At 36.3% G+C, this 21,380-nt stretch overlaps 2 protein-coding genes across 2 annotated transcripts in view; one reads left to right on the top strand and one right to left on the bottom strand.

Moving 5' to 3' along the window:
* Positions 1 to 2,119, bottom strand: part of POLE2 (DNA polymerase epsilon 2, accessory subunit) — a 61,658-nt gene extending 59,539 nt beyond the window's left edge. Inside the window, exon 1 of the mRNA XM_044664795.1 lies at positions 2,052 to 2,119. Within this exon, the coding sequence (XP_044520730.1) occupies positions 2,052 to 2,119 (68 nt within the window). The remainder of the gene's footprint in view (positions 1 to 2,051) is intronic.
* Positions 2,120 to 16,146: 14,027 nt separating this feature from the next.
* Positions 16,147 to 21,380, top strand: part of KLHDC1 (kelch domain containing 1) — a 65,607-nt gene continuing 60,373 nt past the window's right edge. The window contains exons 1-2 of the mRNA XM_044659955.1: positions 16,147 to 16,180; positions 16,237 to 16,353. Of these exons, the coding sequence (XP_044515890.1) occupies positions 16,147 to 16,180; positions 16,237 to 16,353 (151 nt within the window). The remainder of the gene's footprint in view (positions 16,181 to 16,236; positions 16,354 to 21,380) is intronic.

The following is a 21,380-nucleotide window of genomic DNA, read 5'->3' as shown; positions in this document are numbered from 1 at the left end:
TTCCTCTCAGATCCTTATAGAGCCTTGGGAATAGTAGTACTCACCAAATAAACAGATCTGCTTCTAGTTATCAACAAAGGGAGAAATTATTATGGAGGGGGGCCCCAACTTTCTCATCACCACCAGCAACAACTGCTAACCAATGGGCAGATTGTGAAAGGAACTCTGGGAGTGGCAGCACTCTAGACCACCATTCCTGCTTCTAGCGGAGACATCACTGCCATCATCTGGGAAAAGCAACTTTTATAAAGGGGCCAGTAATACTTACTAACTTCCAACTAGCTCTACAGGGCAGGCAAGCCAACAGAGCTGAAACAGCAAGGCACTTTGAGGGAGAGTTGGGAAGAGCCATTTGCTAGGCAAGTCAAACTACTACCACAACTACCTTGAACACCATCTCCCCACAGTCCCTCATGGGGAAGCCCAGGGCCCTGAACCCAAAAACCTTGGGGGAAAATGACATTAAAGAAGAGGTATTAACATTGGTTTTTGCCAACTGTAGTTGACTGTCTGTAGGATTTTTCCATCATATTTGCAGCTGAAACTTTTCATATGTGAATTCCCCTCAATTAGAATGTGAAGTTATTCCTAGTGCTTTGCACATAGGAGTTTTATAATCAATACTTATTCATTTATTTTATACAGAACTCAAGTTGGAGATCACCCAAAGGAGAATGAAATGGTAGCTTAGTGGGTCTATATAGGTTATAATACATTACAAACAAACACCGAGAAGCAGTATAAAAGGTGTCATCAAAGAAACGATCAGAAAAAATATGGATGAATTCATTACCTAACGCCCAGGAGGAATAACCAAAAGGCAGTCCATCTGCTCTACTAGTATCCATACAATATCAAGAGAATGGAGTAAAAGCTTCTACCCTATTAGGGAGACCACCTACAGTGAAATTATAGGGGTAGCCCAGGATGAAGAGATGAAGATGAGATTATATATCCACTAAAGGATTAGAGTAGTTAATTAAGTAATTTAAGTAAATTTAAGTAAAAAATTACTTTTATCAAATGAGTTTATAATACTTTTCAAAAGAGTTTAGAATAGCACTTCATCTTTTTAAACATTTTGCATTTTAAGATGAATTTGTTATTACTGAGAATTATAAAGATACAGGCAAAATAAAAATTAAAAGCCAAAATAAATTCTTTTAAAAATAAGTATTTGTTGAATTTGGGCTATTCCTATCACTATGAGGAATAATCAGAATTCAACAAATACTTATTTAATTAATTAACCAAAAAAACTTCTCGGTGCCTACATAATTCTCTAGTTAGTTGCAGATAAGGTGGAATTGATTTAAGGCTGCATTTTCTTAGCTTAGTACAGGCTTTTTTTTTTTTTAAATTAGTGTACTAAAGGGATAAATCTAATCGAGGACACAAGAGAAGGTCTTTACATTCTCCCCAAGGAGTGCAATATGTAAGTCATATGGCTTACAATTCAACGAATTCCTGGGGCTTCATAACATATAATATTCTGTTTGGCTTTTAAAGCCCTTCACAATCCCCCTTCTTACCTCTCTGGTCTTATACTTTACTCTCCATACTCTACAATTCGGTGACTTCACTCTATCACCCAACTCCATGCCTTTGCACAGGCATGTTCCTAGAATACCTTTCCTCCTCACTTCCACCTCCTGGCTTCCTTTAAGACTTAGCTCAAAGCCCGTATTCCGCAGGAGGCCTTCGCACCCTACCCCCCACCCCACCCCCCGCCCCAATAGATAACCTTCTTTTATACGGTACAGTGTCTTTTGAAAGGTCCTGAGGGCAAGGCTTGTCATTTGCCTTGCTTTGTATAGCCAGTGCAGAGAACAGTAGGCACTTCATAAATGCTTCCAAAGAAAGGCTCAGAAACCCTGGGTTTCCATCTGCCCCCTTCTAAAGGGTGTCGGCCTCAGTTTCCCCCCTTCCCCGGCTGGAGACAATAGAGTGCTGGTGGGGGTGACAACGGACTTGACAGGACCCTGACTTTCCTAGGAACCGTCTTCCTCCCTCATCACCCACTTCATGCCAGGCGCTCCACGAAAACTCACCCTCGGAGCAGATAGCCCCGCAGTTTAAAGGCAGAAACTACTTTGCTACGCAAACGATCCGGCGCCATTTTCAGATCTTGGCGCCAAAGTAGCCCCGCCCTCTCCTCCTCCTCTTACCCAAGAAGATCCGCTCCCAACCCGGACACCCAAGAGCCAAACGCAGGTCTCTCCCACCGGAAGTTGCGCCCCCACGGTTTCCGTTTCTTCTTCTCTAGACTCACTCAATTAAGTCAACCACCCACACTGCCGATTCCGTCCTGATTTTGAGGGAAACACTTATTTTCCCCTTTGAAGAGATAACTCCTATGGAGACTTGCCTTTTGAATGGGCAGCTTCTTAATTGAATCATACTGACCAAACATTTTTTTCCTAAAATCAAAGCAGATACTGGGCTTCAAAAGAGTTTGGAATCATGTAAGAAAAGTACTACCTGGAATGCATTATTATAGCCTCACCTTTGCCTTTTTAGAATAGCTTATTTTGGTCAAAATTCAGTTAAAGTGGGTCAGCTAGGTAGCACAATGGAGGGAGCACCATGCCTGAAGTTAGGAGGACCTGGGTTCAAATTTGAACTCAGACACTGCTGAAGTGTGTGACCGTGGGAAAGTCACTTAATTCTGATTGCCCAGCCCTTGCCGCCCTTCTGTCCTAGAATTGATACTGTTAAAATGATGATTAAACTGTTATTATGATAGGTGGCAAGAACCCCAAGGTTGTGTTTGTTAGATAGACGTGTGTGCGTGTGTGCGTGTGTGCGTGTGTGTGTGTGTGTGTGTGTGTGTGTGTTAAGCGCTTCAACCGAAGCTTGATAGAGCTGCCTCCCCAAATTTTCCCTCACACCTTCAGCCCAATTCAGGCATTCCCAAAGAACCTATCTAACTGCAGATGTCTTAACAGGGCGGGCGGTTTATTGTAACACAGGCTCAAGGATGGGTACGGAGAGCGGAGCAGGAAAACCTATTCTGTCACTATATGTATAGGGTCTTTTGGCGAGGCCAAGCCAATGGCTTTGGCCAAAACGCTCTTTCCTCCTTCCTCTAATCTGCTATCTAACCTACAGACAGGGAAGCAGAGGTCTTTCTCGGTTGGCACAGAGTTGGGTAGAAAGCTTCAGAGGTTGGGTCAGCAAGCCTCCCGGGTCAAAAAACCCCTTCAGCTGCTGTAATGACTGATCAGCCTCTTTGGTGTTATTCAGGAGAAGCAAGAATACAATCAGATCTCCAAGGTACACGGGGAAAGATAGGGAAAACCCCAGGTATCCAAATCTGAATCCTGAGGTCAGGTAAACGTCTTCATCTCCCACTCAGCTCAGAGATGAAGTCCCCTTCCCAATTCTATTTCCCACAAGCCTCTGTTCCTCTTCCAATTGTCGCTCCTAGTCTTCAAGCTTCCTTGCTTGCAACATTCCAAAGACCTCCTTTCTGTGCCAAACTCTTCCTACAATATTAAGACAGAAGGTGAGGGCTTTAAAAATTCAGTTAAAGCATCACCTTCAATGTGATACCCCTGCTGATAGCCACCATCTGCTAATGGTGTCAATGTTCAATGTTCAATGTCATGAACTAGTGTTCAAATTACTTTGAGTCAAGCCATATCTTTTACATATTTTGTTGACAACAATGGTCATTTCATTCCCAGTAATTCCCTTCCCTATAGAAATGACAAGATGATCAGAAGTTAGATGGAACACAATTATAACTCCAGACTAATAATATTTAAGAGAGCAGATAAATATATCTGGTATTCTCTCTAACTTAGAAAACCTGATCTTGACCAGATGAAATTGGATGGAATTAGTTTCCCCACCTTTTAATTATATCTATTTCAGTTTAGTTTGGAATTTCTTAGAGTGTTAATTTTATTGCTTTCTTTTGTTGTGTTTTTGATTCTCTGTATTTTTTTTTTCCTTCAAGAATAAATACTATGGGACAGTTAGGTGGTTCAGTGGATAGAGAGTTAGGTCTGGAGACAGAAAGTCCTGAATTCAAAGGTGAACATAGACACTTCCTAGCTGTGTGACCCTGGGTAAGTCCATCCTATTTGCCTCATCCTTACCTTTTTTCTGCTTTAGAACCAAGTGATTCTAAGACAGAAGGTAAGGGTCTAAAAAAATAATGTATATTATTCCAAGGAAACATGCTATTAAAGAGCAAATTAAAAGGCCAGAAGTTCTCAAAGTGATGGAACAAATAACAAAGGCTCCTCATCCTGGAGACCTTAGGTAGCAGTGGCAGAAAAGATAAAAGGCTTTTTTGTTTTGGCATTGGAAAGCAAGGCACCCCTCAACAACTGTACTCCTTAGTCCTCCAAATTCCTTTTTGGGGGGGAATTGTCCAAACATGCCAGGAAAAGACCTTCTAGTTGAGGGCAACCTGAGCCATTGGGAGCTCAAAGTCTTAGCAATAACATGCTGTCAATAGAAAAAGTAAAGACTAGAACAGTGTCCAAAAAGAGTCCATCCTTATTGGTTAAGTACTACCAGAGGACAGATCCAAAAAACTGTAGAAGTGGAAAACATTCTCCCATCCTAAAGTAGAATAAATTTGTCAAGAACATGGCCTCTGAGGAAAAGAGTCTAGTTCTTGTAAGATCATGATGAAGTTACTATTTCAAGATTATGCTTTACATTTTGTTGGCATGAGGAGCTCTATGGTCCTGTGCTCACTACAGGCACAATGGCCTCTGTGTCCATTTTGGCAATGGACTTACCTACTCCTCAGTCTTGGCCTTTCTCATAAGGGTATCAACCTTATTGCTCAGTTCAACAGAGGACATATCTCTTATGGATGCTGACATGCCCCACAAACAATTATATATAGAAGAAGGCATTGGTAAAATTTCTCCATCATCTCTGACCCTAAAAGAAAGGACATTTAGTTAACTAGTTTAATATTCTTTCTCCTAAGCCCCAGAGCACTAAGCCAGACCCATGGCTACCACTCAAGACAAAGATCTTATCTTGCCTCATCCCTCAAAGCTTTCTCAAACATCTACCATATCACTAATAGCTCAACCCAACGTTATAAATAAAAGGGGTTGTCCCAAGGAGATATAGATATACAGTGATGTGAATGTATCTATTTGTGTTCTCCCTAGCTGCAGATGATGGAGGAACACCAACCCCAATCACCCTTGATAGTTGTTATAATTTCCCCTTTTCTCTAACAGTTGCCCAGGGAGGACCCCGAAAGTTTAGATGGATGGGTAACCCTTTGAGGTCCAACCTGGGGTTGGATAAATTAATGTAGGGCTTTTGATTTGCCTTGGATCACCTTTGATATCTGACTGCGTTGACTCCCTCCCCAAGGGTTGTGATATAAAGACCACACAGGAAGGTACTTGTTAAACTCTCTTTATCTATAATCAGTGAAAGGGTAAACAGGACAAGGATTGGGGATTGGAGACCCTATCAACCTATTATCTATAACTAGTTGACAATCAGGACTAGAGGCTATTGATCTAGTAGAAGCTGGAACTTTATTCTCCACTACACCTCTGGCCCAGCCTGGCCACAGCCAAGCCAGAGAATAAAATTTTATTCTCTCAGCTTTCTCACTACCAGTGTTTGGTGATGCACTAGCTCTCACAGTCTTCAGGAAATATTCAGATTCTTCCTACCCTCTTCTTCATAGACCTCCCTGTCTCCCTTTACCACCCAGAGACCTAGAGACCTAAAGAGACCTAGAAAGACCAAGAGACCTAAAGACCTAAAAAGCCCCCTCCAAGTGGCTGTCAGGGGTTATTTATACTGTCAGACCAACCAACGTTTGCCCCTGGCTCACGGCACCTGGGAACATTCCATGTCTTCCAACTGCCTTCCCTGTCATTCAAGGTAGCACCCATAATTTTCCAGGATATGAATATAACACCAACAAACAAGTTAGCACACTTGAAAAAACTTTCATTTTTCAGGACAGCATCTGTTGTTGGTCAATGAGAACCAGTTGTGCAGGTCTTTCTTTCAGGTAAAAGAGAACCAGGCAAAACACTGATCTTTAGGAGCTAGGTCCTTGCAGTCAAGGGAGATGGGATGTGTCCAGGACTTAGATATTAGGCTTTAGCTTGTGGCAGAATTGCAAAATTATTTGTGAACACTACCAGCAATACTACCAACTACTAATGCCCGTTCTGATAGATCCTGCATACCTGATGGTGTAGGCTACTGGTTACTGCTGCACTGGTGAATTATCAGTGGCTTATTTTAGATTGTTTATAGAATCATATGGGTTCTCCCCATCTGTTAAGTATTCCCCTAAATTTGACTAGGACTAATCTTATCCTCTATCTTTGCCACTTGTCCCTCATAAGTGCCACCATCTGATCTAAGGCACACATCACCATGTCCATTTCTGGTTCAGTCAATATCATATCATTAATGTAGTAGAGAACATAGATGCTCTTAGCAAGTGGTATCTAAAGGAAAGTTCAGGTTGCCCTCAGGAAGGATGATAAAGATATAGAGGACTCCTTCCTAAATGAAAGTGATTATTCTCAGCAATGGGAATAGGACAAAAATCACTATCAAGGTCAATAACCTCATAGCACTCACTCAGGGCCTGGGGTTCCTTTGGGGAAATGGTGAAACAAAGTACTTTGACCCCTTTCAACTCCTTACTAAAGAGGAAATAGCTTTCCCTTCTTCAGGGATCTGGTGTTTGTTTTTGTAACTCTTACCTTCTGTTTTAGAATTGATACTAAGTTTTATTGCTACTTCCAAGACAGAAGAGGAGAAATGGCTAGGCATTTGTTTAGGCTCATGCAGCCAGGAAGTATCTGAGGCCATATTTGAATCCAGGACCACTGTGTCCAGCCCTGGCTCTCTATCCACTAAACTACCTCACTACCACTGTTATTTGGTTTTAACAGCATATGATGACATAGACACTGACTCTGAAGAGCACATGGTGCCCTTCACCAAAGTAACCTGCCAACTAAAACCTCCCATAGAAATTTGGGTATCTGGATTGACTTATTTGTTGGGGGTCTTGTGGTATGATAATCTCTCTACTAGTGCCCCACAGCCTTTTTAATCTAGATCAGGGAATTAAAGGGGATCCATTAGGTTTACACGAGATGGAAAAGCCTTTCCTGTCCAGCTCTTAGAGGTTATAGTTCAATTTTACTTGTACCATCATATGCTAGCCATTGATGTTATCCTTAACACTATATTTCAAAAACTTATAAGAAAAGGTGTCATCCCCACTTTCTACTTATTCATACAGCAAGAGGCAAGGTGCCTCATCTCCATAAAATACCTTTCTATATTCTGACTAATAGATCAGATCCTCAGAGGAAGACTGCTTCTTCCATCAGAGTTCTAGGGGTAACCTAGAAGATTGGAAGGTTATCTTTCTTTAGTATTGTCCCTCACAAGCTTCCATCCAACATCAGTCAGTCAATAGACCAGAAGCATTTATTAATCACTTACTCTATTCCTGGAATTGTGCTAAATCTAGGAAGACAAATACAAGCAAAAATGAAGAGAGATCCTGACCTAAAGAAGCATACATTCTAATGGAAGAAAACAACACATTAAAAAGAGAATTGGAAAACGGGCAAAAAGTAGCTAGTTCCCACACAGGGGTATTGTAGAAAAGTCTAAATGGTCAGAAATAGGGCTGAGAGAAGAATAAAAGATGGCTAGCCTAGGATCCTTTCTCAAAATGGAAGTTCTAAGAAAATTTACCAATAGAAGAAGAGAACCATAGGACTGGATTGATGTTCCAGAGTAAGAAAGCATAGTAAAAAAGTCTGAAGAGTCAGAACCAGGGCTGGTAGAGGACTATATTCTCCTTAGTATTATTTAACCAGTTTTCATCTCTCCCCAAAATTGATCAAAAGATACTCTCTCTCGCTCTCTCCTTTTTTTCTCAACATCAGAACCCTAGCACTTGACACATAGTGTCCACATCAATGAGTCATGAAAAGGGAGATTTAAAAAAGAGAAAGAAAATATAAGAACCAGAGGTCAAGGTCTGGGCTGACTGAAGAGAGGATAACTACTCCCAATTAAAATGCTACATAAAAGATCCTAATGGAGCCCAGCTCTCCTACAAATGTTCCTACAGACTTCTGTGATAATGAGATTAAATCTACCTTTCCCATTCTCAAATCTAATCACCAGAAGTGTAAACAACTTCACTTAACTCACAAGTTGGGAGGTCTGTGACCCATGTGTGCTAGAGTGAGTGATGAATCAGAATTTATTGCCCCTCCTGGGCAGTCCTAAGAAAAGCATCTGTTGTGATTGGACATGGAAACTAGGAAGGCACAGGAAGTGATGCAAAAGAAGCCCCTTTAAAAGAGAGTTCAGTGAGTTTAGCTTCTTTCTTCTTCTTTGTGTCTTGGATCTGAAGGAGCTCTTCTTGTTCCTGACTTGGACCTGGAGGAGCACTGGACTTGAGACCCTGAGACCTTGGTGAGACTGTTCTTAAATCTTTCCCTTAGAACTACACGTGGTGAGTGAAGAAGACTGACTACCTTAGCCTCAGGAGGGGCCCTTGATTGGGAGAAGCCCTCATGACTAAACCCCTTGTTAATTGACTTTTAGGCTCTCAGGCTGGGCCTCAAAAGCCCTGCCAGAGTAAAGTCCAGACTTGGATACAAATCTAGTTCGTTAAGTTAGACCTCTTACTCTACCCTCTTCTCATCTCTCTACTTCCACTGTCTTCTATATTTTGTAAATAAATTACTAAAATCATTTTAGGAATTGGTATTTATTAAGTTCCTTGTTGACCACACCTTTAAATATTAATATATCCAATCAAAAAAACTCCTTTCCCTCTTACACTTCTAAAACTGCAACAGAAGAAAAAACAATAAAGAAAACCAAAAAGAAACACTAGGCTCCTCCTTACAGTACAAGATTTCATGAGAGGAATACTAAAAGTCTGAGAATGCTCTTGATAGAGTCAAAGCAGAAAAGATGATAGAGGCTGCTGTGTGTGAGAAGCTTGTGTCAGTTTCATCAGAAGACAGTTAAGCAGTTGAGTTCCTAGACTGTACAAAAACCAAGGGCTTTGTAGGATTCTAGCCAATAGCACAACTTATGAAATCCATTTAGGGGCACAATAGAGGACAGAACCAAATCCTATTTGGGGAAGGTAAAAGAGACAGACAGAAAGCCAAGGGTAAAACTAGCATTGGGTCATCAGAGACAAAACCAGAAGCTAGGGATTCTAGCAGAAAGTAGGGCCAGGTCCTTCCAAACAGCAATAGCAATTATATTAAAGAGAGAACAGAACCAAGCAGGGCCTGCCCACACCATCCAAGAAGAGGGAAGAAATTGAATTCTGGTCCTTGGACAAAAGTCCAGTTTAGAAACAGCAGGGAGATATAAGTAAATAGTAGAAATGCCAAATACAATGAAGAAATGCAATAGCCTAAGAGAAAAACCCTAAAAAAGAGTAATTCCATATTGTAGAATAAAATTAGGGAACTGCACATTAAACTTTGTGATTAATTTGTTTTGGGGTTTTTTTGTTTACTAAATTCATTTTGATTTGATTTTTAAATTAAATTAAATTTTTTTATTCTAAATCCTCTCTGTTTCTTCCTCCATTTATTACTAGCTTTATTATTAAAATGGTCCATTATGCTTATAGTTTTCCTAATGTTGAACCAGCTTTGCAAACCTGATATAAATCAAGCATAGACATCACATGTGATCTATGTGTGATAGTTCTATAGTCTCCTTGCTAATAATTTATTTAAAATTTTTGCATCAATTCACTAAAGAAATTGATCTATAGATTTCTTTCTCTGTTTTGATTCTCTCTGAATTAGGTATCAAGATCAAATTTGTCACAGAAGGAATTTGGTAGGATCCTTTATTTACTTATTTTTCAAAACAGGTCATAGAGTATCGAAATTAATTGTTCTTTAGATATTCAGTAAAATTCACTTGTAAATCTATCTGGTCCTGTAATTTTATTCCTTTGGGAGTTTGTTTATGGCTAATTCACCTTCCTTTTCTGAAATAGAAATATTTAAGTATTCTATTTCCTGTTCTGTAAAACTGGACAATTTATATTTTTGTAAATATTCACCCATTTCATTAAGAATGTCAGTTTAATTGGCATATAGTTATGCAAAATAGCTCCTAATACTTGGTTTTATTACTTCTTATTTGGTTGTGAATTTGCCTTTTTTAATACTTATAATTTGTTTTTATTTCTTAATCAAATTAGCTACCAGCTTATCTATTTTATTAGTTTTTTAAAAATTACTTCTAAAAAATTAAATTAAAATTACTTCTATTTTTATCTACTAATTTAATTTTTCCTTTCAAATTTGTTCATTTCTCATTTGATTTTCAGAATTTCTATTTTGGTGTGTAATTGAAATTTTAAAATTTGTTGTTTTTCTAGTTGTTTTAGTTGCATGCCCAATTTGTTGGGGGGGTTTCCTTTTTTACCCCCTCTCTTCTTAATAAAATTGTTAAGAGATGTAAATTTTCCTCTGGTTACTGCTTTGGCTGCATCTCACTAGTTTTGATATGCTGTGTACTTGAAATTATCTTTAATGAAATTATTGTTCTTATAATTTGTTTTTTGATACACCTATTCTTTGAGATTAAGTTATTTAATTTATGATTAACTTTTTGATCTATTTAAAAGGTCCTTTAATGAATATCATTTTATTGCATTCTAGTTGGTAAAAATTCTTTCTGCTGCTGGGAAAATTGGAAAACATTATGACAGAAGCTAGGTATAGATCCTATACTTATAAGGTCGAAATGGATATATGATTTAGATATAAAGAGTGATACCATACCTAAATTAGGAGAACACAGAATAGTTTACCTGGAAGATCTCTGAAGACAGGAAGAGTTTATGACCAAACAAGAGATAGAGAGTATTATAAGATATAAAATAAATAATTTTGATTATATTAAATTAAAAAGCTTTTGTACAAATAAAACTAATGTAACCAAGATTAGAAGGGAAACAACAAACTGGGAAAAATTTTTATAACAAATGTCTCTGATAAAGGTCTAATTTCTTAACTTTATAGAGAACAAAGTCAAATTTATAAGAATACAGGCCCTTCCCCAGTTGACAAATGTACAAAGGATATGAACTAGCAATTTTCAGATGAAGAAATCAAAGTCATCAATAATCATATGAAAACACGTTCTAAATCCCTCTTGATTAGAGAAATGCAAATTAAAACAATGCTGAAGTATCACCTTATGCCTGTCAGATTGGCCAATATGGCAGTAAAGGAATATAGAGGACCAGCTCTATATGGTAGGGGTCCTGAGTGGCGTTTTAGGGCGTCGGATTGCTAAGACAGGAAAAAGAAATTGAGAACAGCCGGACTAGCGGTTAGCCCATGCTGATCCAACGCTATGGGATTTTGGACTTTATTTTATACTGGTTTCAAACAAAGAACACAAAGAAAGAATCACAGCTGTGAAGGGGTTACAAATCATACACAATTCATTAAAGTCTAAAAAATAGAGATATGGGTGCAAGGACAAGGGCCAAATTCCAACCACCAATTAGTAGGGGATAATTCTGGAAGCAGAAATAAATTTCATGGAGATGTTTACTAATTGCGTTCTGCCTTGATTTACAGATCTGCACCTGGTCACATAGTCTGGACTAAATCATCTGGCTCCAGTCCTTATCTAAGTAATATATTTTTTAGGTTTCAGGCTTCTTAATTATCAAGGAGAGAAATTGTCAAGGAGAGGAATTGTTAACTCAGTAGCTGCTGGTCTGGTTAAGGACTCAAAGCTTTCCATTAAGAATATTGAGAAAATATGGGGATCTAAAAATGAGTCAAAAGAGGAGCCTCAGATTTTTACCTTAGATGGTCCATTCTATCTGCATCTGACATGCAGTGCAGAAAAATCATACACACAGTTTTACTTGCCGATGATTTTGTAATGGGATCCAGATAAAACATCTATTACAGACTCTGTTTCTCTAAATGACTCCTAATAGCCTCTTGGAGGGGTCAAGTTGTTTTTGGATTAATCTACCTGCTGGTACCAGAGCTTTTCAGGGCTCAGGTGACCAGAACCAAACACAAAGACTGCCTTAGTCTGGATTGGTCACGTAGGGAATCCAGATAACAGGCCCTAAATTTGACCCTATTTCTCCAATTGGCTCTCTACATCCAACGGCTCTCAACAAAGGAAAGTAATAAATGTTGGAAAGGATGTGGCAAAATTGAGACCCCAATGCATTGTTGTAGGAGTTGTGAACTGATCCAACCATTCTGGAGGGCAATTTGGAACTATACCCAAAGGGGTATAAAACTGTGCATAGACTTTGATCCAGTAATGCCACTACCAGGTCTGTATCCCAAAGAGATAATAAAAAAGGGGAAAGGACCTATTTGTACAAAAATATTTATAGCAGCTCTTTTTGTAGTGGCAAAGAATTGGGAACTGAAGGGATGTTCATCAATTGGGGAATGACTGAAGTGTTGGTAATGGAATACTGTTGTGCTATAAGAAATGATAAGCAAGATGATTTTAGAAAAAACTGGGAAAATGTATAGGAACTGATGCAGAGTTAAATAAACAGAACTGTGAGAGCATTGTACACATTAACAGCAATATTGGACAATGATTATCTGTGAAAACTTGACTACTTTCAGCAATGCAATGATCTGGGATAATCCTGAAAGACTGATGACAGGAAATGCTATCTACCTCCAGGGATTGGACTATTGGAGGCTTCTTTCACATTAATCTATTTTTGTTTTTATTTTGGAGTTTTGATTATGTATGAGTTTGCTCTTACAACAGTGATCAATATGGAAATGTGGTTTGAATTACAATAAAAATTAAAGGTGTAAAAGTTTGTTTTTTTCTGTGCCTTGTTTAACTTTTCTTTTAAAAATTTAGATGCTATGACATTTGGTAATGTGTTTACTAATTGATATTAATTTATTGTGCATGGTAACCTTTAGTAAAATGTAGTTTCACTGCTTATCTCTTTTAATTTGGTATGTTTTTGTTTTTGCTTTGTCTCAGATTATTGATACCCCTGTCTCTTTAATTTTAAATATTACATTTTCTACTCTGGCCCTTTTTTCTAACTTGTCTTTCTGTTTCAGCTGTGTTTCTTATAAACAACATATTGTTGGATTGTGGTTTCTAATCCTTTCTGCTATCTCATTCCATTTTTGGGGTAAGTTCATCCTGTTAAAGTTCATAGTTGTGAATTCTGTCCATCTTATTCTCTTAAATTTATCTTATTCCTTACCTACACAACTCCCATTTAAGAATTTGTTTTGCTTCTGTTTAACATCTCTTATAGTCAAAATCTACTATTCCTCTTAATCTCCTCCCCCAGCCCTTCTTCTCTTAATCCATTTCCTTCTTATTTGCCTGTTAGATAAGATGTATTTCTGTGGGTATGTGTATTCTTTTGTCCTTTAACTAATCTACATGAAAATGAGTGTCAAATGTTATCCAACTAATCCCAGCTCCCTCTTTGTTGTACAAACTTTTTATCATAACCCATTTATGTGAGATAATTTTTCCTTATTGTTCTTCTCTCTTCCCCTTTCTTCTATCCACTCATTCCATTCTTTTTTTTCCCCCCGAACATCCAAATATAGCTCTTTCTAATTAGACTTCTATGATTCCTAGTCTGAAGCTAGGTGGAGCAATGGATAGAGTTGGCAGGGCCTAAAGTCTAGAAGATCTGAGTTCAAATCTAATCTCAGACACTAATCATGTGATCTTTAGTAAGCCATTTCATTCTGTATGTCTTAGTTTCCTTATCTGTAAAATAATTTGGGAAAGGAAACAGCAAAGCACTCCAATATCTTTGCCAAGAAAACCCCAAATAGGATCACAAAAAGTTGGACAAGACTGAAAAATGAACAATAACAAAGCACTTCTAGTGATTATAAAATTCTGAGAGGTTACATGTGTCATCTTCTCATATAAGAATGTAAACAATTTATTTAGTCCCTTATGATTGCTCATTCAAGTTTGCTTTTTATGCTTCTCTTCATTCTCATGTTTGTATGTTACATTTTCAGCTCTACTCCATCTTCTCCTCAGGAATGCTTGGAAATCCTCTATTTCATTAAAGATTAAGTTTTTTCTGCTTTAGGATTATACTTCATTTTCCTGGGAAAGTATAAGTCTACACCTTTCTAGAATATCATGTTCTAAGCCTTTGTTGGCAAACCTATGGCACATGTGCCAGAGGAGACTGCTCCCTTCCCCCTCTCCACATACCCCTGAGGACATTTCTCACATGACCCACCCCTCTGCACAGCAGCTCAATGGGAGCACTTTCTCCCTCCTGTCTGGGATAAGGCAGGGGGCTCCCATGTAGTGTGAGTTCTGAAGTTTGGGAACTCAGTTTCTAAAAGATTTGCTGTCACTCTTCTAAGCTCTAATTTCTTTTATGGAGGTGGCTGCTAACTTTTGTGATCTTTATTTTGGTGCCTTCATACTTGAAATTTTTATTCTTGACTACTCACAGTATGTTTTTCTTGACTTTGGAGCTTTGGATTTGATATAATGTTATTATATTATATAATTATTGTAGGATATAATATTCCTGGGACTTTTCACTTCAAGGAGTTTCCTTCAGAAGATAATGGATAGATTCTTTCAGTTTCTAATTTGCTCTCTGGTTCTAAGATATCTGTATAGTTTTTCTTTGTGAGGTTTCTTGAAATACGATCTTTAGGTTCTTTTTTGTTATAGTTTCATTTATGCTTCAATTATCTCTCCTTGATTAGTTTTCCAAGTCAGTTATTTTTCTTAGTAAATAGTTCACATTTTCTTCTATTGTTTCTCAGTCTTTCAACTTTGTTTTATTGTTTCTCCATGTCTCATGGAATCATTAGCTTTCATTTGGCCAATTCTAATTTTCAAGGAGTTATTTTCTTCAGTGAGGTTTTATACCTCCTTTCCCAAGCTATTAATTCTCTTTTCATATCTTTCTTCTCTAGTGATTATTTCTTTTCTCATTCTTTCTTTTATTACTCTCATTTGCATTAAAAAATTTTAAGATCTTTCTTTAATGTTTCCTTTAACTCTTCTAGGAATTCTTGTTGGATTTGTACCCATGGTACATTTTATCGAGGCTTTCTTGCTGCATTCACTGCTTTCCCTGTAGATTTTTCAAGTCACTGTTTTCTTCTGTGCTTGTGTTTTTAGCTTTTCAATCATCAAAATAGCTCTTTATGGTGGGATTCTTTTTTTTTTCTTTCTCCTTTCTCCTTTTTTCCTCATTTGCTTCTTGACTATGAACTCTGTTAGTGGTAGGCTATACACACTTTTGGGGAGAGGAAGGGAATGGCTAGCCTGAGCTTTTGTTCTCTCATATCCTTCTTTTGTTTTCATGATTTAGGCTAGAAGCCAGTCTAGGATCCCAAAAGAGTATGATCTCAGAAAGACATCTGTTCACTCTCTTCCTTATCTGATTTCTGATCCCCAATTGATGCACATCTGATTAATTTCCAAAGTTTCTTTGCCACCACAAAAAGAGCTGCTAATATTTTAGAACATATAGTTGCTTTCCCTTTTTCCTGAATCACCTTAGGAAATAAACCTAATAGTGGAATTACTGGGTCAAAAGGTATACATAGTTTTATAACTCTATGAATATAATTCCACAATGCTCTCTAAAACAGTTCCATCAGTTCACAGTTCCACTAACAATGTGTTAGTGTCCCTGTTTTGTCACATTCCCTCTACCATTTGTCATTTTGCCCTTTTATCATTTTAGTTTTTCTTATATGAAGATAATATCTCAGGATTGTTTTGATTTGCATTTCTCTAATGTGAAGAGTTAATCAAACTCTGTCTATCAATCAGCAACTTTTAAGATAATCAATAGAAAACTTAAGTACATCTACTTAGTACTTTACCAGTCACAAAGTATGAGAGTTCACAAGTTACTTGCTAGAGTGAGTGACAACTCCAGAGGCCACTGCCCTACTCTAAGCAAATTGAAAGACTGTGATTGGTTCCTATAAAGTGGGGAAGGGAAAGGAAGTGACATGGAAAAAGGACTATAAAAAGTCCTGAACTTCCTGTCCAGGGGACTTCTTCTTTGGAGGTCTTTTTTAGAGTCTCTGTTCCTTGGTTCTTCTCCTTTGGAGGATGGCTCCTTGGGACTTTTGGACTTTGACTTCAGGTTGGAGCTTTGGGCCTTTCAACTGGAGTTTTTGGCTTCAAGACTTTGACTTTCAGCTTTGGAGCTTCTTGGAGTCCAGGAATTTCTTGCTGCCTTCACTGCTGCCTTGGTGAGCTTAGCTCACAAAGGTTTTTCTGCATTGGGACCTTGCCTGGATCCTGCCCAGCTTGCTGGTGAGTGCCTAGGATTCCCACAGGAGACTGGAACTCTGTTGGGAAGGGAGCTTCATTTCACCAGATCAGCTAGGCAGTCTCCTTACCTCTTTTCCTTCTTCATTTCCTTCTTTTTACTAATATTCTAATTAAATAAAATTGTTAAATGCTGCTAATAGTTTTCCTGACTTAAGGGATAATAATCAGCAACTACTTTTTATAACTCTCTTATTTAGTCAAAATCCCAATTTAACCATTCATTATACTAATCAAAAATAGTGTAGAGAATTTTCCTACAGTTATGTATAGCTTTGATTTCTTCATCCTAAAACTGTCTGTTCATTATCTTTTGACCATTTATCAACTGAGGAATGGCTCATGTTTTTGTATATTTGACAAAGTTCTCTTTATATTTGAGATATGAGACCTTTGTCTGAAAAATTGTCTATAAAATTTTATCCCAACTTATTGCTTTCCTTTTAATATTGGCTACATCAGTTTTATTTGTACAAACACTTTTCAATTTAATGTATTAAAAATTATCCATTTTATATTTCATAATGCTTTCTATCTCTTGTTTATTGATAAATTCTTCTCCTATCCATAAACTTGATAGGCAATGTGTTCCATGTTCTAATTTGTTTGTAATATCTCACTTTATACCTACATCATGAATCCATTTTGATCTTATTTTGGTAAATGGTGTAAGATATTGGTTTATACCTAGTTTCTGCCAAACTATTTCCCAGTTTTCCCAACAATTTTTACCAAATAGTGACTTTTTATTCCAAAAACTTGGAACTCAACCTTTGCCAAGCACAAGGTTACTATAATCTTTTATGACTGTTTGACATGTCAATTCTGTTCCATTGACTTGTTTTTCTGTTTCTTAGGCAGTACCAGATAGTTTTGATAATTACTGCTTTTAATGTGAAATCTGCTGCTAGACTTCCTTCCTTAATATTTTTTCTCATTCTTTCCTTTAGTGTTCTTGTTCTTTTTATTTTTTCTAGTTCAGTAAAATAATTTTTTGGTAATTTATTTGTGATGGCATTGAATAAATAGATTAATTTAGGTAGGATTGTCATTTTAATGTTATTAGCTCTGACTACACATGAACAATTACTATTTCTCCATTTATTTAAATATGACTTTATTTGTATAAAAAGTGTTTTATAATTATGTTTACATAGTTTTCGGATTTATTTTGGAAGATATATTCCTAGGTATTTTATTCTATCTATGGTTAATTTAAATGGATTATCTCTCATTATCTCTTCTTGCAGGTCATTGTTAGTGATATATAGAAATGATTTATGTGAGTTTATTTTATATCCTGCTATTTTGCTAAAATTATTGATAGTCTAAATTATTTTTTAGTTGAATCTCTAGGCTTTTCTATGTTATATGTATCATAATATCATTTATAAAAAGAGATAATTTTATCCCTTCTTCCATTTAGATTGCTTCAATTTCTTTATCTTCCCTTATTGTTATTGCTAGCATTTCTAGTACAACACTAAATAATATTAGTGATAATGAGCATCCTTCTTTAACTCCTTATTTTATAGGGAAAGCTTCTAACATCCCCTTTATAGATAGCAAATGGTTTTAAATACATACTTATTAATCTAAGGAAAAAATCTATTTATACCTATGCTTTCAAGTGTTTTTTAATAGGAATGAGTATATTTTATTGAAATGTTTTCTGCATCTATGATATAATCATGTGATTTTAAAAATTACTTTTTTGTTATAATCAATTATATTAATGGTTATTTAATTATAATTATATTATGTATAACAATACATAATATAATTATATATTATAGAATATATAAATATAACTATAATAATTATTATTATTTTTATTTGATTAATTAATGGTTAATTCATTAATCTCCTTATATTAAACATCTTTGCATACCTGGTATAAATCCCTTTTGACCATAATATATAATCCTTGTAATACATTGTTGTAGTCTCCTTGCTAATATTTTATTTAGAATTTTAGCATTTTATTCAATAATGAAATTGGCTTCTAATTTTCTTTTTCTGCTTTTGATCTTCCTGGTTTAGATATTAGAACCATATTTATTTCATAAAAGAGGTTTGGTAGAGCTCCTTTACCAATTGTTCTGAATAATTTATTTAATGCTGGAATGAGATGATCTTTAAGCGTTTGGTAAAATTCACTTGTAAATTGTAAATTCATTTGGTCCTGATGCTTTTTCTTAGGAAGTTCTTTTCTAGTTTCTTCAATTTCTTTTTCTAAAATACATTTGTTTAAATATTCTATTTCCTCCTCTGTTAGTCTAGGCAATTTTTGTTTTTGTAAATATTCATCTATTTCACTTAAGGTTTTATATTTGTTGGCATGTAATTAGGCAAAATAACTTCTAATAATTGTTTTGATTTCATCTTCATTAGTGGTAAATTCACCAGTTCCATTTCTGATGCTAGTGATTTAGTTTTCTTCTTTTTTATAAAAAATCATTTTGAGCAATATTTATGGTTTTTTTTGGTTTTTTAAAAAACAAATCCACATCTTATTTTTTTTTTCCATTTGATTTTGTTAATTTCACCTTTAATTTTTAAGATTTCCAATTTAGAATTTAATTGGGGACTTAAAACTTATTTTTCTAGTTTCTAGTTTGTGTATTGTATTCATTGATCTCTTCTTTCTCTATTTTATTGATGTGAGCATGCAAAGATATAAAATTTTCTCTAATTACTGCTTTTATTCTATTCCATGGGTTTTGGTATATTGTCCCATAATTTTTTTTTTTTAGCTTTTTTTTTTTTTTTTTAACCCTTAACTTCTGTGTATTGGTTCCTTGGTGGAAGAGTGGTAAGGGTGGGCAATGGGGGTCAACTGACTTGCCCAGGGTCACACAGCTGGGTGTCCCATCATTTTTAAAAATAAAATGATTGTTTCTATAGCTTGTTCTTCAGTCATTCATTCTTTAAGATTATTTAGTTTCCAGGTAATTTTTATTCTGTGAATCCGTGGTTCTTTATTAAATATAATTTTTATTGCATCATGATATGAAAAGGATGCCTTTAACATTTCTGTTTTTCTGTATTTAATTATAAAGTTTTTGTTTCTTAATATGTGGTCAATTTTTGTAAAAGTACTATGTGGCACTGAGAAAAAGGTATATTCCTTTCTATCTCTATACATTCTCTCCATAAATCTATACTATCCAAGATTTTATTCATCTCCTTAACTTCTTTATTTTTCAGTTGGACTTATCTAGTTCAGTGATTGGCAAACTTTTTAAAGAGGGGGCCAAAGGAAAGGAAATGCTCATCTGTCAGTCTGTTTCTAAGGCAACTCTTTTGAAGTTTCATTGTATTGTATCCTACTCTTTTTGTATTCGTCAGATTAGGAATAATGACTTGGGACTTGATAGAACATTTCAGGGGGCTGCATCTGGTCCGCAGGCCGTAGTTTGCCCATCACTGATCTAGTTCTAAGAGGGGACAATTTAAACTCTTCCACTATTATAGTTTTGTTATTTATTTCTACCTGTAACTCCTCTAGCTTTTCCTTTAAAAATTTGAGTGCTATAACATTTGGTGTATGCTTCCTTCTCTATGGTACCTTTTAACAAAATGTGTTCCCCTTTATCTCTTTTAATTAGTCCTATTTCAGATTTAACCTTGTCTGAGATTCTTATTGCTACCCCTGCTTTTTTTTTTTTAGTCAGCTGAAGCATAAAGCCTGAATTTTATCAGATTGCTTCCTGACTATTATTAGTCCCCTGGGACACTGTATTTGGAGCTACACAACTACCATTTCCTTCCTGGAATTCATTCTCTGTTCAGTACACAGGTAGGGACAATGCTCCAAACTACTTCTCTATACCCTGGTTTAGTCACTTGGCTCTTAAGTCACTTGTTGGTAAGCAACAGGGCTGTCACATGGAACCATTTTCTGCACCTAGTGCTTGCCAAGAGATCTTCAGGGACTTCTTTATGTTGTCCAGCATCAGCCTTATCTCTTGTCTCCTTTCTTGGAACTAGAATGATCTCCACCACAGCAACTGCATGCCGCTGTCCCGTCCCCTATGTTTGCAGACTTGTCTCTCTCATTTGCCCAGGGCTGAAAAAAATGATTCACTGTGATTTCTTGGCTTTTCTAATAAGAATTCAATCTGGGGCATTCTCTAGGGTTACAGGTTGAGCAAGACTGTAATGTTCCCTCTTCCACCTTAATTCTTTGGAGACTGCTTTGACTGAATTTATTTCCAAATGGAGATGTATGGAAAGCTGTGTGTTTGCTGAATATAAGTAGACTACTTTTTGTTAAATGCAATATAATCTACAAGTGTCTTATTTTATTTCTATCTTTAATGAATCAGACAGTCAGGCCTGGCCCAAAACAGACAAGGAAGAGTCTACTTTATGTTTAGATGACTAAAACTTTGTCAAGTTTTTTCATTGTGAAGGTGAACTCCTACCTTTGATTTCTGTTCCATATCAAAATTGTGATCCCCTCAATACAGAAATAATACTGTATGTATTTACCCCCCCTTACCCCCCAGTAATCTCTAAAAGGGTAACCATTCCACAGCTCCCCAATCAAAGTATGTAATATGGTTGTTTTTGAACCCCTACTATGGACTCCCTAGGTGCCGGTCTTATGTGCCTGTAGTTTGATTTACTATATGATACCAAATCCCTAGTGCTCTACAAATGAGCACTTAAAATTTTTTGTTGATTGAGGTAGTTCTTCATTGTTTAAAATAGATCTTATTGCTGATGGTAGATTTGAATATTAAGTACCTTTGTATTTATTAAGCAAAAAATAAGTAAGGTATTAAGTGCCATTTTTGATCTTTCTAAATTACTATAGTCACAAATAACATCTATTTATTTAGTAATCTAATATGGTACAAATGAGGGTTCAAAGTCTTATTTTGATCATGTGTTTTCCAAACAAAAGAATTCATACTTTAAGTTTCAGATCCGTGGATTAAGACCTTAATTATGTTTCCAATCACTAAATTTTCAACAGCCAATGTTATTATTTTGTGGGAGAT

The sequence above is a fragment of the Gracilinanus agilis genome, chromosome 2, assembly GCF_016433145.1.
Source record: "Gracilinanus agilis isolate LMUSP501 chromosome 2, AgileGrace, whole genome shotgun sequence".
NCBI lineage: Eukaryota > Metazoa > Chordata > Mammalia > Didelphimorphia > Didelphidae > Gracilinanus > Gracilinanus agilis.
Note: the sequence above shows the minus strand (reverse complement) of the source record. Positions and strands in the feature narration are given on the sequence as shown.